This window comes from Hyperolius riggenbachi, chromosome 4 (genome assembly GCF_040937935.1).
Source record: "Hyperolius riggenbachi isolate aHypRig1 chromosome 4, aHypRig1.pri, whole genome shotgun sequence".
Lineage (NCBI taxonomy): Eukaryota > Metazoa > Chordata > Amphibia > Anura > Hyperoliidae > Hyperolius > Hyperolius riggenbachi.
In genome coordinates, this window is record NC_090649.1 from 126,508,479 (window position 1) to 126,527,051 (window position 18,573).

The 18,573-nt window shown below is 45.7% G+C and overlaps 1 protein-coding gene across 1 annotated transcript in view; it reads left to right on the top strand.

Annotated features, from left to right (window-relative positions):
• Nucleotides 1–18,573, top strand: part of ACSL3 (acyl-CoA synthetase long chain family member 3) — a 152,679-nt gene that overhangs the window by 41,391 nt on the left and 92,715 nt on the right. The window contains exon 2 of the mRNA XM_068280564.1: nt 16,141–16,531. Within this exon, the coding sequence (XP_068136665.1) occupies nt 16,181–16,531 (351 nt within the window). The 5' untranslated portion in view covers nt 16,141–16,180. The remainder of the gene's footprint in view (nt 1–16,140; nt 16,532–18,573) is intronic.

Sequence of the window (18,573 nt, forward strand, 5' to 3'; positions counted from 1 at the left end):
AGAAAAAGTGAGTCTTTTAGTCTAAAAAATACAGTGTATATAATCATTAGATTATATAGTCTTGTCACTAACTGTCCTTCAGATGGGCTCACAGTCTATTCCTTACCATAGTTATATTCCCACCAGTGCCTAGGGGAAAGCCAGGAATGTATGTTTCTGGGATGTAGGAGGAAACCAGAGTGTTCAGAGGAAACCCACACACACTGGGGGGGGGATACAAACTGCTTGGAGATAGTGTCCTGGCTGGTATATGAATCGGTGGCCCAGTGCTGCACCGTGCTGCCTATTCGTGCATTGAACAGCATTTCATTGCTATGGAAAATACAGGTGGTTTATCGTGTGCAAATTTGCTTATCGTGCGTGCTCTACAGACATATTGCATGGTTACTAGCCTAGCATCCTATTCTATCCTGTTGGGGGTAGCAGGGGAGTGGATCCTTGCTACAGGAATTTGAAGTAGTCCCGCGGCTACAGTGATGGTTGGAAGTATGTGGTCCAGATTGCTAAAAGACGTCCAGTGACACTTGTACACACTTTAGATTTCCCTTGATTGAAGTGTTTTGTTTTTCACATCTGAAAATCCAATGGTTACATGGTCTAAAACTAGGTGGTGTGAGTAGGGCTAAAGGTTACCTGGCCCCAGGCGAAGCTACATGAGGTAAGCACAGAGATATGTCCGTGCTGGATTCACATACCTCAGTGCATTATCTCTTCCTCTCCTCGTTCCCCCTCTTCTAAAATTTAAGTTTTGTCTAAAAATCAAGTTGTTGGACAGGAAGGCAGTGCGGCAATGTTCCCTCCTTTCATCCTCCCTTTCCCTTCTCTTCTCCACCCACTGGAAGCTCTTTGCCATAAGACGCAGGTGTCAGACACAAGGCCTGCAGGCCGAATGTGGCCCTCCTTACCATTTTATGCGCCCCTCTAATGCTTCAAATATGCGTCATTAGAAGCAGTAAACGAAAAACAGTACACCGCTTTCCAAACCAGAGGATGACAATGTTTCTGGTTGAAACATTGTCAGTTTAAGCCCGGGTGCAGCAGCAACCCATGGGTCCCACACATTCACCTACACACACTCTACCTTTCCCCTCTGCACCATCTCCCCACAATAGTGCAGCAGAGCAATGCTGGGAATAATACAGTTTTTTTTTTTTTGTTTTTTTTTTTTGGGAGGGGGCAGATAGGTGGGTCGATAATTTCCAACAGGTCCGACCTTATTTTGATCGTTTTTCTGATCGATTTTCTCATAGAAGTGAATTGAGAACGATTGGCTAGTAAATCTGCCCAAAAAACTCATTGTGTATTCCCAGCATTCTATTTACCTGCTCCAGCGCTGCATCTTCTCTTTTCTGTTCTTCCCAGCTCTAAACTTCCTCACCTTCAGACCTAAAGCAGCACTGAAGCAGGCAAATGTAAAATGGTGCTACTCTGCAGAAGAGGAGGAGCGGTGATCCAGGCCCCCCACGGTTACTATAGTTATGACACTTTTTAAGATTTAACTTTATTGAACAGTCTCCAATAATTTGTCCCACGACTTGGACTGTATTTTAGATTTTGGCCACTTATGGGATGGAGGTTGACACCCCTGCCATAGCAGAACTCCGGAATATATAAGCAGTGGAAGCTGCACACCGCCGGTGCTGGACACACACCTATCCTCAGAGGGTTGGCTGTAAAATGAATGTGCCGTAGCAAACAGTACATAAGTATTCTGCAAGCTAATGCTGATCAGTGAGAATCCAGGCTGGAAGACACAGTTGCACAAGGCTTATCTGTCTTTTATTATATAAGGTTCCATATGAGATAATGACAAATTGATATTATAGCTGGTATGATGGTATTACTCGAATTCAGTCTTGCGTTAGCATTATATATTCTGTTTCTGTTGCTGAACTTTCCTTTACTTTAAACATAATGCAGTTTTTGACAGATCTTACATCTTATAAGGAAAGAAAAAAAAATCGGGTGATAAGAGAGCAGCACCTAATGACCTCACACTAAAAGCTGCACTGTCTAATCCATGCAGGTTCATCTAGGGACACTGATCTCTGTGGTCATGCTCCCCTGACAGCACAGATTACACACTACCTCCTTGTGTCTGGCAGTTATACAGTGGCAGTATGCCATGTAGTGTGTATTCTGGGAGTGCTATGTACTATGCAAATGCAACTAACCCTTCCTGCCAACTTCCTTCTGAATTACAAATTGTAAGGCAACTTGTAGTCCATTCTTTCATGTGTATAATCCCCAGTTAAAGTAAAATGTAAAATATGTGCAAACATAGACAAATAAGTACATTTTTTTTTCCCGAGTAAAATGAGCCATAAATTATGTTTCACGCTCCTGGAAGTAAGCATATGGGATCAAGTCGCTGATGGTGCCTTCACTGCGACTCACCAGGTTGGTCCCCTCAAACGGCTGCATGAGCCTGCATGCATTTCGCATGAGTGTCCAGACATCCCCATCTCCCCAGACTGTGTCCTTCTACCGTAGTTGTAGAGGTACTGGGTGACGGCTTTCTCCTGTTGTAGCAGGCGGTCGAACATCAGCAGGGTCGAATTCCAGCGAGTCGGGCTATCGCAAATCAAGCGTCTCACCAGCAAGTTGTTTCTCCGCTGAATATCGGCAAAGCGTGCCATGGCTGTGTAAGACCTCCTGAAATGCCCACACAACTTCCTGGCCTGCTTCAGGACGTCCTCTAAGCCTGGGTACTTTAACACAAATCTTTGTGACTAGATTCAGCACATGTGCCATGCAGGCTACATGTGTCAGCTTTCCCAAATTGAAAGCGGAAATGAGATTGCTGCCGTTGTCACACACCATGTTGCGATCTCCAGCTGGTGTGGGGTCGGCCATTTATCCGCCTTTTAAGAGCAGCCAGGAGAGCTGCGTCAGTGTGACTCTCCGCTTTGACGCAAGACATGTCTAAGATGGCGTGGCACAGTCGTACCTGGCATGCAGCATAGGCATTGGTAAGATGGGGCTGTGTAGCTGGAGAGGAGATTGCAGCACCAGTAGTAGAGTTGAACTGCCACTCAGCCGAGGAGGAAGAGGATGACTACAGCAAAGAGGATGTAGCAGGAGGAGAGGAGGTGGCAGCAAGCCGTGGAGGTGTCACAAGTTGGTCCGCTGCTAAGCCACGTACTCCCTGCTTGTCGTCTGTCACCAAGTTGACCCAGTGGGCTGTGTAAGTTATGTAACTGCCCTGCCCGTGCTTGGCAGACCAGGCATCCGTGGTCAGGTGGACCCTTGACCCAACGCTGTGTGCCAGAGATGACACCACTTGCCTTTCAACTTCACGGTACAGTTTGGGTATCTCCTTTTTAGAGAAATAATTGCGGCCTGGTATCTTCCACTGTGGTATCCCAACGGCCACAAATTTACGGAAGGCCTCAGAGTCCACCAGCTGGTATGGTAACAGCTGGTGAGCTAACAGTTCCGCCAAGCCAGCTGTCAGACGCCAGGCAAGAGGGTGACTGGCAGAAATTGGCTTCTTCCGCTCAAAGATTTCCTTCACAGACACCTGGCTGCTGTGGGCAGAGGAGCAGGAACCGCTCAAGGTCCGAGGCGGAGTGGAGGAGGGTGGCTGTGAAGGTGCAAGGGAGAAAGTGGTTGAAGATGCTGCACCTGAAGGAGGGTGGCTTTTCTTTTGTGTGCTGCTTTTCCTCTGGTGCTCTTCCCATGGCAGATTGTGCCTTTTCTGCATGTGCCTTCGTAAGGCAGTTGTCCCTACGTGGGTGTTGGCCTTTCCACGGCTCAATTTTTGGAGGCAGAGAGAACAGATGGCATTGCTCTGATCTGAGGCAGACACATTAAAACATTTACAAACCGCTGAGCCCTCCTGGGGTGATGGCACTATGGTGGCATCAGCAGCTGACTCTAAAGGGCATGTTGGCTGACTGTACATAGGTGGCGATACATGGCGCCGGACCCTGTCACCAGCTTTTTGACGACGAGCTCCCCCTGCTTCTTTCAGGAACTCTTCTCCTCCTACTCCTCTCTGACTCCCCCCTCTGAACTGTCCCCCTATTCATCTCCTCTATTGGGAACAAACGTGGCATCCTTTTCATCATCCTAATCATCCTGCCCAGCTTTGCTTGCCTCAGACACCTCCAAAACTGCACCAACAGCAGGTACATCCTCTTCCTCCTCCTCCTCCTCTTCCTCCTCCTCCTCCCTCCATTTCCCCACCAAATAACTCTTGCGAACTGTCAAATGCAGCGGATGTGGTGCTTGTAGTAGCGCTGGTGACTGTGGAAGATGAGGTTTTCTGTGTTAAATAGTCAACCACGTCCTGACAATCTTGGGAGTTGATGGGACATGCCTTCTTCTTAGCACTGTACTTTGGTTCAGGGCCGCACAAAATCACATCAGCACGACCTCGCACAGACCTGCTGGGTGGCCTTCCTCTGGGTCTGCCTCTTCCTGTTTTGTCCATATCGGGGGGGGGGGGGGGGGGGAGGGGGATGAAGTGAAAGGTATGCACTGACTTGACTAATACAATGTGCAGTCACACAGGTGCAGTTAACAGGTATGCACGGAGTGGTATATCACACTGCGTGCACTCACGTAGATAGGAGGGTGCACTGAACACAACAGGTAGGTATATCCAGTGATGGGTATTGCAATGTGCACCTGTCGCACGCACACTGCAGGCACACGAGTGAGTGAAAAGCCTGACACTGCCTGCCTTTTATAAGGGGGGGGCGACAGAAGGGAGTGTAGGCTGATTGGCTACAATGTGCCTGCTGACTGTAATGTAGAGGGTCAAAGTTGACCCTCATGATGCACTATGGGGACGAACCGAACTTCCAGAAAAGTTTGCGGTTCTCCGCAAACGCGAACCACCGAAGTTTGCCGTGAACTGTTCGGCGATCCGTTCTGGCCATCTCTACTAGCTACTTAACACTGAGGATACTTCTTACTACCTAATGCTAAGGGACACCTGTAGCTACCTATGACGAGTAAGGGAGAAGGGACAGCTGGAACAGTCAGCTCACTTGCTGTGTGTTTCAGCAGGTGTTTGTAGGTTCATGGATGGCGAAGTCTAGGGTGCAAGGACATCTGTGCCTATAGGCTCATGTGATGTAAATCCGGGCCTGCCCCCACTGTCAACTCTGCCCCCCTGTTCCCTCAGAGTCCCCCCTCTGTGCCTCCACTGTGTCCCCCTGTACCACCTGTGTCCCTCTTTGTGCTTCCTTCTTTCCTAGTGATAATCATAATGTGCTATTTTCACAGAACTCTGAACTCTCTATAGTGAACCACAGCAAAACATCATATTACAGAGGTTAATAAAAAAATAAAGTTAATTTGAATTTCTTGAAATTGATTCTTATCAAACTGTTTGAAAAAATATTTAGTTCCCACAGAATCAGATACAGTTCGTATCTCAGGAGGCTTGTAAGTCGGGAACTACCTGTACTGTACAGTGTATGGTTAATGGCTCACTAAAGCCAGTCTTGGCTCATACACTTTTGCTAGTCTGCAAGTCAGTCAGAGTTCACCTTTATTTCCTGTGATGTCAGGAAGTTGTGGCATTGCCTCAATGACTTTGCAGAGCAGCAGCTGTGTACGAATCACAGTAGTGGTAAGATAGGATAACCATTCACATGGCATATAATGAAAGGGTTGCTCTTAGTGGTTTGTAATAATATAATTTATATGGTGTTAGAAATGCAGTGCTCAGTAACTAAAGCGATTTGTAGATTCTCAGCCATTTTCCTCCTCCTCTTTAGCTTGCAGCAGCAACTGCCTCAGTTTCTTTAGCTTTTGTCCAATACGTGTTTGTGTACGTGTGCCCACTACGTTTCATTTTTGTTTTGGTCAAGTGGATAAAAATAACAGCGCAGGCAGTGCCATTTGTCTGCAGAGGAAAGTGGAACCTGCCTGATCAGTCATTCTGGGCAGCCTTCTGATAAGGGATTATTGTCTGATGTGGCATCTTGTGTCTACTGGCAGCTGTCCTGACAGGCTGCAGCTCTGCCGTGATTGGTCGCTGCATTAGACAGAGGCGGGAGCACTACACGATGAGTTCAGTGAACAGATGACTAGACCAGAGCACAGAGGCAAATCAGATTATCACGTCTGCCTTTCCATTTCGCCGCATGTTCTACTTTCCATGTTTTCCAAAAGCACATTGAGAGAGTCTGGATAGTATTCACTTTCCTAACAGGTATTATGAAAGGAGAATATCTACAATTTCACAACACATTACAGCCACCCAGCACTTCACAAGTTGCCAAGCAATATAATTATAGATATGACCTGAGAATTGTATACAGCTCTTGTGGCTGGCTGGAGAATATGTATAGGCAGTCCCCTACTTGCACACAGGTTCAGTTTTGTGGAGATTGTAAGTTGAATTTGTTTGTAACTTAAGTCCTGTGTTAAAAGTGGTAAAATATGGAAAAGTGATTACTCTTGACAACTCTGGACATGGATTTGGACATGGAGTATGAACTGTGTGTTTTGGTTGTTTTCAATGTGCTTTTAAAGGGACAACTGTAGTTAGAGGGATGTGGAGGCTGCAATATTTATTTCCTTTTAAACAATGCCAGTTGCCTGGCAGCCCTGCTGATCTATTAGGCTTCAGCAGTGTCTGAAGTACACCAGAAACAAGCATGCAGCTAATCTTGTTAGATCTGACAATATCAAGAACACCTGATCTGCTACATGTTTGTTCAGGGTCTATGGCTAGAACTATTAGAGGCTAGAGGATCAGCAGGACAGCCAGGCAACTGGTATTGCTCAAAAGTAAATAAATATGGCAGCCTTCATATCCCTCTCGCTTCAGGTGTCCTTTTAAAGTGTATCCGAGGCGATTAGAAGAAAAACCCACATACTTGCCTAAGAGGGAAGCTTCTGGATACTGTAGAGCAGGGGTCAGGAACCTTTTTGGCTGAGAGCCATAAATGCCGCACTTTAAGATGTAATTCCGTGGGAGCCATGCATTATGTCTCAAATGTGGACAGTGCGCATGCGCAGCAGAGGGCTCATGTCCCTGTTGCCATGGTGATGTGTATACAGTTGTTTCGCCGGACAGCGGAAGTGTCAGACAAGTCTTCAGCTTCTCTTGGGTTTCCGCAACATCAGCAATTTTCCAGACAGGAGAATACCGACTAGCAGCTTGTATAATTAGCTAGCCGACTTGGGGTTGATTTACTTTGTAGTACGAGATTCCCGCACTTTGGCCCAATAGGCTGCCTGTCAAGTGGGCCAATTGGGCCAATCAAAGTGCGGGGATCTCGGTCCTACAAAGTCAATGGACCTGACTGGGTCCAGAGTGGGACAATTGGAGCAGCCATTCGTTTTGGGGAAGCGCGAGTAAGTTAGTGGTGCATACTATCGCAGTAGCGTGCCTACTTTGAAAATTTTATTTGTGCTGCCACACTAAGCTGTGCTGCTTGAGCAGTGTAGCTTAGTGAATCAACCCCTACTGATTTGTATGTGAGCCAAATGCAGCCATCAAAAGAGCCACATCTGGCTCCCGAGCCATAGGTTCCCTACCCCTGCTGTAGAGTCTTCCCATGCCATCCTCCATTGCTGCTCATGGCATCAGTATTTTGTGCTTTACAAAAGCATTCCCCGGAAAGTATCTATACAAAGATGGCAGCCAGCCTCCCTACTCATTTGCATATGATTCTAGCAGTTGGCCTGAGCAACTACAGTTCAGTAAGTGCATTTGTAAATGGATAGCTCAGAATTTCCCATAAGGAGGTCGACTAGTCCAAAACTAGACATATCTGTCATATTTTCACTATCTCCTGTAAGTGACCAACATAGGAATAAAGTGATTTATAGTGTATTGTACTCTGGGAGAAATGTATGCCCATTGTAAAATCTTTCCTCTCCTTGATTTACATTTTGACATTTATCACATGATGGGTGTGACAATTGGTTCACGATTTGCACCACAGTATGCAATCTTCATAACCAAAATCGAAGAGGAATACCTCAATGCATGTCGCATAAAACCCATGGCCTACTTCCGCTTCATTGATGATATTTTAATCATCTGGTCTGCTAGTGAGGATGATCTTCTCCAGTTCCACAGGAACTTCAATGCCTTCATCCTACAATCAAATTAACTTACCTACTCTCACACAGAGATTAACTTTCTGGACACCACCATGTACATCAGGGGTAACAACCTACAAGTCCCACATACCTAAGATATGACAGTTTTCATCCCAAGCACATTAAAGGGAAGGTTCAGGGAACTCTTGAAAAAAAATAAAAATCCCTATCCACTTACCTGGGGCTTCCTCCAGCCCGTGGCAGGCAGGAGGTGCCCTCGCCGCCGCTCCAGGGGCTTCCGGTCGTCTTCGGTGGCCGACCTGGCCAGGCCGGCCTCTTCTGCGCTCCATGGCCGGGCTCTTCTGCGTCCCACGCCGGCGCGCTGACGTCATCGGACGTCCTCCGGGCTGTACTGCGCAGGTGCAGTAGTTTGCGCCTGCGCAGTACAGCCCGGAGGACGTCCGATGACGTCAGCGCGCCCGCGTGGGACGCAGAAGAGCCCGGCCATGGAGCGCAGAAGAGCCCGACCTGGCAGCCGGCCTGGCCAGGTCGGGTCGGCCACCGAAGACGACCGGAAGCCCCTGGAGCGGCGGCGAGGGCACCTCCTGCCTGCCATGGGCTGGAGGAAGCCCCAGGTAAGTGGATAGGGATTTTTATTTTTTTCAAGGTTTCCCTGGACCTTCACTTTAAGAACTATATTTACAGCCAAGCTATAAGGTACAACCGGATTTGTTCTGACAGGATGGACAGAGACAAGCACCTGGATCGCCTTAAGAACACTTTCATTAAACAAGGTTACAGTCCTCCTATGGCTGAGGCCAAAATCAGGAAAGCCAACGTCATCCCCAGGACTGAACTCTTCAAATATAAGCAAAACCAGAAAGAGGACCGTGTCCCTTTGGTTGTCACCTACAATCCACACCTGGAAATCTTGAGGATTGCTAAGGAACTTCATCCCATTTTACACAAGGATCACAGACTGAGAAAGATATTCCTTAAACCTCCCCTCTTGTCATATCGGCAACCACACAATCTAAAACAGATGATTGTCAGTTCTTTGCATAGGCCTCAACAAAACTGAACATCACCCTGCCGACAAAAAAGGTGTGGGACCTGCAAACACTTTTACTCCACTGACAGGTTAATGATACCAGGTTCACAACAGGAGTACAGAGTACAGGGCACATTTTCCTGTGATTCCACCAATCTGGTATATCTGATCATGTGTGCTAAATACCCCAATGTTGTGTACGTGGGAGAAACTGGACAACACTGCGCAAACGTATGAATGGACACAGGCACACTATTAATGATCTCAAATCAGAACTCCGTTGCTACACACTTTCGTTCCAACGTACACAGCATGTATGATCTTTGTGTCACTGCCCTGAAGGGTGGCTTCAAAACGTCAAATGATCGTTTAATAGCAGAAACAAAATGTATAAATTGGTTCAAAGCAGTGGACAAGGGCTTGAATAAGATGTTCTGTTTCACTTAAGGCATCTTAATGACATGTATTTATGCTGGAAAATAATCTGTTTTCCCTTTTGATGTTGCATGTATTAAACTGTCTGTACCACCAGCCTGCAAGCAAACAGGATTTTAGCCCGACGAAGGCTGCAAGGCCGAAAACTTGCTTATTTTTTTTAGTTAGCCAATAAATGGTATCATACTGATTTAAAACTTCTTGTTATTACATGGTGACATTTTTACTGCTGGCAGGTGATGTCACTGGAAGTAGCTGCTGCTTGCTTTTTAGGCAGTTGGAAACTGCTATAAACGGCTATTTCCCACAATGCTACGAGGTTCACAGACAGAAAACTGCCAGGACCATGGTCCTCACAGTTTCCTGTGGGAGGGGTTTCACCACAATATCAGCCATACAGCGCCCCCTTATGATCAGTTTGTGAAAAGGAAAAGATTTCTCATGGGAAAGGGGGTATCGGCTACTGATTGTTCAATTCAATTGGTCAATACTTGGTCACGGTTTCTCTTTAAAGTACTTACAGCAGTTTATACAATACTGTAACATGTAATAAAAAATGGTATTGTATATCATATTACATTAAGGCTGGTTTCACACTGCCAACCGGTGTTTATGGGAGCGCTGCGGTGCGATAACTGCATCTCGTCGCAACACTAAAAGCCTTCGGGATAGGTCCCTTGTTGCATACGCCAGAAAGATGATTATTCTTAGATGAAAGCAGGCTTTAGCTCCCAGTAAAAAGGACTGGTCCTCATATGTGCATAAAGAGCTAGCTATTATCAAACCCATATACCTTAAGAGAAAGTGCCCTAAAAAGTTTAAGAAAATGTGGTCTTGTTGGATCCTGCATTACAAACTAAAATTTGAAGATTAAACACTGCTATATGGTAAGTTTCCTGGATGTTTGTGGGGAGATGTACTTGAGTCATGCCACCCTTGTCTATCATTAGAATGATATCCTTTCTTTTTTCTAAATCACAGTCTGGAGCGACAATGTACTCTATGAATCCAATCTGGAATGGATAATGGTCATGTTAATGTTATAATTGTTCGAGTGCCGCCATGGTTGGCTGGCACACTTGTGTTTGTTTATATGAAAAATATGAATAAAAATTATACTTTAAAAAAAAAAAGCCTTCGGGAGATACTCGTGCCAGTGCGCGATAACCTCCCTTCTGGCTGCAGGCCAAGCGGGAAGTGAGGCTCTCCAGCACTCCCTTCCTATGGGCAAAATTAGAATTGCGTATTGGAAAAATAAGTTTGCGCAATGCGAATGCAAAAAACGTAAGAAAAAAAAAAGCTGCGTCGCCGTAGACTTGCATGGCTTCTGGTTCGCCGCACATGTTGCCCGACAACGTGCTGTTGCTCTGGCGGTAAATTTCTGGTGGATCGCGTCACATCGCTCCAGGCATGAAATGCCCGATAGACTTTCATTGGTGTAGTGTTACTCTATGGCAAAACAGGGTTACGCAACACGCCAGTGTGAAAGGGGGACTAAGACCACTTTGTATTTCTGATTTGTAACTAGAGTTGTAGGGGACTGCCTGTATTTATAAGGTTTAGTATGTAACCCTGTCAGAGCTATTGCTGTCTAAACTGGTCACAAATAAGGCTCTAATCATTTGTGAGCAGGAGATTAACCTCTTGTTGCCAAATACCTCATATGTCACATTTTCAAATCAGTCTGAAAGTGAGGCAGTCCTCAGCCAGAGGGTAATCTCATGCCGTGATTAATGGACATGCAATGTAGCCTTAATGCTGACCATCTGCTTGCTATTCTGGACTATACGAATTGGCCAGTCAGAGGGTAAAAGGCACATTCCATTAGAATAACACGCCAGGTAAATTCTGGAGATGGCAAGAAAGGTTACAGCATCTGCCATGTTTTTATTGCCATTTTATCTGTGATGGGGATATGTCCTTCATAAAAACCTTTTGTTTTATTAAATTATTTGGGTATTCAGAGTGAGTGGCAAATAAAACTGCCTTTCCATTCACTTCTATGAGAAATCAGAAAAACGATTGGACATCATCTATCAAACCATCAATCTGCCAAACTATCTTATGGTGTGTACCTAGCATTAATGCCCCTCATCTATGTCTTAATCACCATGGAAATTTGATTCCTCAGATGTCTAATCGGGAATCTCCTCTGCCACAGTAGAGCTGCTAATTTGTAAACACAGTAGGTTAACAATATATCTGCTTCCGTGAAAGCAGGAAGTAGACACACTGCAAATGTATTTGCAAGATTTTTATCAGCTGTATCAAAGAAATTTTATTTTTCTTTAAAGGTTGTTATGTTGTTGCTTATCTTGTAGAGCAGAGAAGTTCTGAGTTCAGGTCCACTTTAATGCTGTGGCTGAGCAGTGTATCTGCAAGTCATTTGTCATCCATGTACACTTTCGAGCCCCCTGCCTTTTGAATGAGCTCACGATTGAGTGTCCTCGTTGGCTTGCCTGCTTTCTCTGTTGATCTGTTTGCCACGTATGCAGCACAGCTCACTGTCTGACTGGTGGAATTACTCCTATAACTGCTGCAGTGGACAGAACAGGATTTTGGCTTCTAGGGTTTGAAGGTTGCTTGTGATTTCCGTTGCCTTTTGCCAGAGTATCCGAATCGGCCTCTTCGATGGACGTTTTTTCATTTGTAAATCAAATGCCTAGTCATTTATTTTTCCCTTCTGTCAGGTGATCACAAAGCTGACCATGTCTCTCATTCTGCTCTGAGAAGCTGCATGGTCTGCATATTTAAAACACATTATACAGTATGATACAATACAGAGAACCATGTGTACACTTCTGGTATCGCCACCTGGTGGTTCACAAGCACAGTACATGCCATGTAGCAAGCTAGGAATACTGTACATACAGTAATGTTATACTGTGAGCTAGATGATGTATGAATCTGGGTCTGTTTATTCTATCTGGTACTTCGAGTAGGGCAGTATTTTTGGTAGCAATATAGTGGAGATGCTGTAAAGCTACAGATGCACAGTGAACTTTTCCTACCCAAAAAAGAATAATCTGTGATCATTTCCATTGTCAGTCTGTCAGAGGTGTATCTGGGTAATATAGAGCCTGTGGCAAACTCTGAAATTGCACCCCCTCCCTTCTAAAAACTGCATCCTGTCTCCCGTACATTTGTTATGATTGCCTGTGATTTTGGGCTCAGGATATTGCTGAAGTTACTTTTTCGGAAATATGTGATTGGAGGCATGGCGGTGCAGCACAGAAGCAGGCAATGGCGCTCATGATGCTGTGGCACCTATGACACACCCATGCCTGTTCCCCTCTAGATACACCACTGCAGTCTGTACAGGTATATTCTGATGTCTGCAGCCTCCTCTTTATCAGGTCTCTGCACACACTGTGCACACAGCATTCGATGCTGGTTTGGATTTAGGTGGTAGTTTTGATTTTGATGCCATTTATATCATGACATCTTTGTCCCAATTGTCATGCTGAGGAGTCTGTTCCAGAAGTTCTGTGAAATATGTAATATTGGGGGTTGGAGATCTAGGGGCGGGGACTATTGTGGTCACTTGACTGCAATATTAGAAGCAGTTCCTAGAGGTGTATCTTTATTTCAGATAACTGGGATGACATTAGGGAATTTTTGAACTCCTGTCCTCATTGTTCTACATATATGAATAATATTGTATTATTAATGTACATTGCCAAGTTACCTTCCTGGCAGAGCTGCCTGATACATCTGTGTCATTAGGGCTGCTGTCTTGCTTTCTGCACACCCTGAAAAGGACATCTCCTTTCTGACTCTAAACCAATAATGTTGGCCTCTAAAGCTACATATAGACTTTATATCATTTTGCCTGAAATTATCATTTTGAATGGCCGTTTTAAAATAATCACTTTACAGACGTGATGCTTGGCTCCCATTTGAGTTATTTGTTCTGTGAAGGGGAGGTGGGTGATGTGCATGCACCACCATAGTGCAGGAGCTGCGTTTTGAAGTCCCCGCAGGGAGCATTAGAAATTGGCGGACAGTGATCAGACCAGTTGCATTGAGGGACACCTGTACACAATTTAAATTTCTATTTATAATGATGATTTAGTCTGAGGAAAATGTAAAATATGTACACCGCTTAAATGGGAACCTGAACTGAGATTGATATGGAGGCTGCAATGTTTGTCCTTTTTCAAGTTGCCTGGTAGTCCTGCTGATCTCTTCGACTGCAGTAGAGCATGAATCTCGAACCTGAAAAAAGTATGTGACTCATTCAGTCAAACTGGGGTCAGCAGGATAACCAGGCAATCTGCATTGTTTAAAAGGAAATAATTGTCCTCTCCATCATATTACACAAGATGGCGCCGGACTCGGACGCCTCGGCCACAGGGCTCCGGTCTTTTTTTTTTTTTCAATTTTTAAATGTAATCTCTCCCTCCACTCACCTCTGAGCTCCTCTTCACGCTGGGGAGGGATGTGGAGGACATGGTCTTGCACTGCTCCAGCCACGCGCCGCTGTCTGCGGGTCGGCGAGGGAATCAGCTGTTCGGGGCCACGTGCAGGGCGCAGGCATGGAGAGGTGACTCGGACCTGCCGATCGCCGCTGCCTCCAGACCATCAGCGTCGCCACCCACGCTGGTCCCACCACAGCACCGCAGCTCGGGATCCGGGACGGCTTCCAGCGGAGAGGCTCCCGTCCGGCCACGGAGGATGACACCATGCAGGCCACCCAGCTAGCCCAGGGCGCCTGCTAGCTGCGGGCCAACAGCCGATCAGCTGTTCGGGCACTCGTTCACACTGCTCCGCTGCCTGACTCTTGCTGCTCGCTGTGCGACTCTCGAGCCAGCTCCTCTGCCACCGCACATCTCTACCCCTGCTGGCCGCACATCGCCTTCGGTACAGAGTCCCGCTGGATACCACGTGGGGCAGCCACAACACTGCTGCCGGGGCAACCAGACGTCGCTCAGGGAATGCAGCTGCTATCCGGGGACTGCCTGCCCCGCACTGCTGCAACTACACCACCGCTGCCCGGGGACGCCATCACAGTAACAAGCAGGCAGCTCCACCTCCGCAGCCCGGAGAGGTATGTGCACCACCACTCTCTCTGCTCCCTCACGATCACAGAGATGCAAGGCTGCGGCCCCTCCACCACTGTGACCCGTAGGGGGATGTGCGCCTCCGTTCACCCCGATCCCTCTCCTGCTCCATACACGCCACTGAAACAAGTCAGGCCCTGCTCCCCACCACCGAGCCTTGCAGTCCTCAAACAGCACAGTGCAGCTCTGTAGTCCCCTTTGCTCTTATCCATCAGGCCACTCTGACCAGCCTACACAGCAGCCCTGGATCCCTGGAAGGCCCAGTTTTCCTCCACCAGAACTGGCTCCATGTTCTTTTTGCTACCAGGTGCACCGGGCCCCCCTCTGCTCGGACTGATTTTGTCGGACTGTACTGGGGGGGGGGGGGGGTTCAATTTGCAGCCCTGAAGGAACTCTCTGCCTCTCTCCTCTTGCTTGGGTTCTCTCTCTTTCCAATTCTCTCGTTCGCTGTCCCTTCTCTCTCTCTCTCTCTCTCTCTCTCTCTCTCTCTCTCTCTCTCTCTCTCTCTTCGCTATCCACTCTTTTCCAGGACACACTGTGGGGCAGTAGTTGGGGCTGCTCCCCTCACATAGCACTCCAGACTTCCCCACGCGTCCTCCACTATAGTTAAGTGCCGTATGTGTATATATAGGTATATGCTTACTTTGTACTATACTGTATTTGATTGTATGTGTTGTAGTTCGCATGTATGTGTTTGTACCATCACCGACCCTGTATGAGCCAAAAACAATTCCAGGTACAACTCCCGTTGTACTTGGCGAAATAAATGATTCTGATTCTGATCTCACTTCAGGTAGCCTTTAATGCCTGCTACGCATCAATTTCTCGTCTGATCGGGTCGAATCGATAATTTCCGACAGGTCCGATCTAAATTCTGATTGTGTTTCTGATCCATTTTGTAGTGAAGTGATCGAAAAATCAATTAGAAAAATAATCAGAGATCAAATCAGACCAGTCGGAAATTGATTCGACTTGCCGATCTGATGAGAAATTGTAGGAAGGTAGGCAGGTCAATGAGCAGCAACTATGGTCTCCCGAGACTGAAACTAGACAGGAAATGAGGATATCTCCACAATGTAAAATTGATATTGATATTGTTTACTTAATGCACCCCTGAATTGAGAGGAATAGATCATTCTAAACAATGCAAATTGCCATGCTTTCCTGCTTATCCTCTACCACCAGTACCTTTTTAATCAGAGATCCTGAACAAGCCTGCTGATCAGATGTTTGACCAATGTCTGACTAGTTTAGCTACATACAACATATTGCAAATTTACAGGGCTGAATTGGGGCTTTTTTGGATATCTACGTTAATGAGATTAGCAGCTACATAAAGATGATGTAAGGTATTATAGTTTCCATACAGTAGTCCTTGACTGTATCGGAGGTGCATTGATCTGAGGCTATCAGGTTCTTGCCATATTTACCGGTATGTCAAAGGTGAATTTGATAGGTTGACATTTTTAGCTCTTTTGATGCCTTTAAACGTGTGAAGTTCTGACCCTCTCCTGTTTCCTGAATAAAGATTACACAAATTACATTCTCTCCTGATTAATGTCTGTTTCCTTTCAGGTCTTTCTGATACTATCTGCCCCCGTCCCTGAACACAAACATGAAGATAAATGAAGATATAAACCCAGTGCTGCGTTACTTTTTGCACTTCTGTATGTGGCTGTATGGTGTCCTGACATTTGTCCCATGGTTCTTTCTGTCTGGAGCAGGAGAGAGACAGAGACTTGCCACTCGAGTAAAGGCCAAACCTGTAAGTGAGGATCCAAAGAGTCCGTACCGCTCAGTGGACAGTTTCAGCAGCCTGGCCACCTCCCTCTATCCAGGCTGTGATACTTTGGATAAAGTCTTCAAGCACGCCTCAGAGCTCTTCAAAAACAAGGGCTGTCTGGGAACCAGAGAGGTGCTGAGCGAGGAAGATGAGGTCCAGCCTAATGGGAAGGTCTTTAAAAAGGTAGGTGAGCACATGTGGTAAGTGATACTAAAGTGTAGGAAGATCTGGAGGGGCAGTTGGTGTTCAGACCATGAGAACTTGAATTTTAGGCACACAGTAGCATAACCAGAGAAAATGGTTTTGTATCAATATGCATAGTATGCAATAGGTGAACACCCTATCCTTACTCTATCCCCCTCTAGACCATACATATAAGGATCTCAACCCAAGCCAGGACCCACTACACAACCTAGGCCCATCTTCAAGGAAAACGCACAATGTAGTTTCCTAAGAGTGCTCTACAATATCTTTGGCTTCTTGAGAGTCCTAAAAAAAAATCCGTCCAGACTGCCCACTTGAGAACATATGCGTCCATTCTATCTTGTGAAGTGTGGTAGAGTCAAATATCAAATATTGTTTTTCTTTAAATATCTGCAACATGGGCAGTATAGCCAAACTTTTCAAGTGACAGGCTATTAAAAGTTTAGCTACTATCATTGAGTGAAGTATTCTTGGCTTGGAAGAAGAGATAGTAAGGCTATTTCCGGTTTGAATGAAAGCTTTTGTGAGTATACTGTCTCATTGAGGGACGAAATTGCCTTCCAGAAAGTTTGAATAACAGAGCAGCTCCACCACGTATGCTTATAGGTACCCACTTTAGCACCATATCTTTAACAAAGATAACTTAGAAAGTCTGGGCCCGGGCATCGGTACCACCTGGACATTACTCTACTCTCCTTGGATTGGGCCACTATAGTTTACTTATGTCTCTCCTTCCAGCTGGTAACCCAGATCACTCTTCTAGGTAGAAGTCATTTTTTTGAAAAGCACTGTAGTAACTGTACATATTAACATAGCATACAGATATCTTATGTTGCCCGGAGTACTGTGAGGTACACATTTGATCAAAAGGTAGTAGGAACCAACTTACCTTGGTTGCTTTACTGGGTTACCCAGGCTCCCCCATTCTACCAGGGAGCCAGTACTTGTAATGTGTCCGAGTTGTGCCCAGAAGTGTCTATACCAGCCTAGGAATGAATTGGCTCCGACTCCCATGGCAAAATCTGGAGTGTGTAGTAGCGGGGAGAGGGCAGTGAGTAGAATAGTTCCCAAATTTGTGTTTGGCCAGATTCCACCCCTTCAGTTCCATGCTAGGGACCAGTGGAAGTCCTCCCCCTGGTCTAAGTAAGGCTGGTACTCATAGTAGGGCTCCTGGGTCCAGATCAGAGAATAAGGAGTCTAGAACCATTGATAATTGTTTCTGTTCTGTAACCAAACCAGTACCCTTGTCAGGATAACCGCAGTATAGTAGGTTTTTAAATTGGGCACCTCCATCTGGTGCCAAATGACGTTTAAAGGATACATGAGGCAAAAAACTTTATTGCTCATCTACTTACCTGGGGGTTCCTCCAGCCCCAGGTAAGTAAATCGGCAACAAACTGTTTTTGCCTGATATATCCTTTAAGAAATAGAATTGAAGTCCATTAAGAAAAGTGCCAGGAAGCCTAATCTGGAGGGCTTGCATGACGTAGAGCAGCTTCGGCAATATATCCATCTTTATTACGCATATTCCATTTACGCAGTTCCATTTCTTCAGGTCTTGTTTTATTGTTGCAGACAATGGTGGGAAGTTCAATGCAAATAGGTCACTTAGATTTTTAGAATTTTTTTTTTTTTTTTTTTTTTTTTTTCAATTATTGAAGTTTCAAAGGATAAACAAACATAACAGTGCATTTAATGGTACAAAATGAGCACATATCAAACACACAGACAAGTAATAGTGCAACCACTAGCACCTGCGTATTATAAATAAAATGTGAATGAGAATGATAAACAGGAGAGATGGGGATATTTCTAGACCTGTTCACAGCTGAATGGCGATGTGATAACAGACCATCAAAGGCAAAATGCATAGTGGAAATCAACATGAACTATACATTGACATGGATTAGTGAACAACAAATGTCTTAATAAAATCACATAATGTGTAACCAAACCTGCACCCATTAACTTGACCTTTCACGTCAGAGTAGCAGTACAGCCACCTGAAGAGAAAAAGGAAC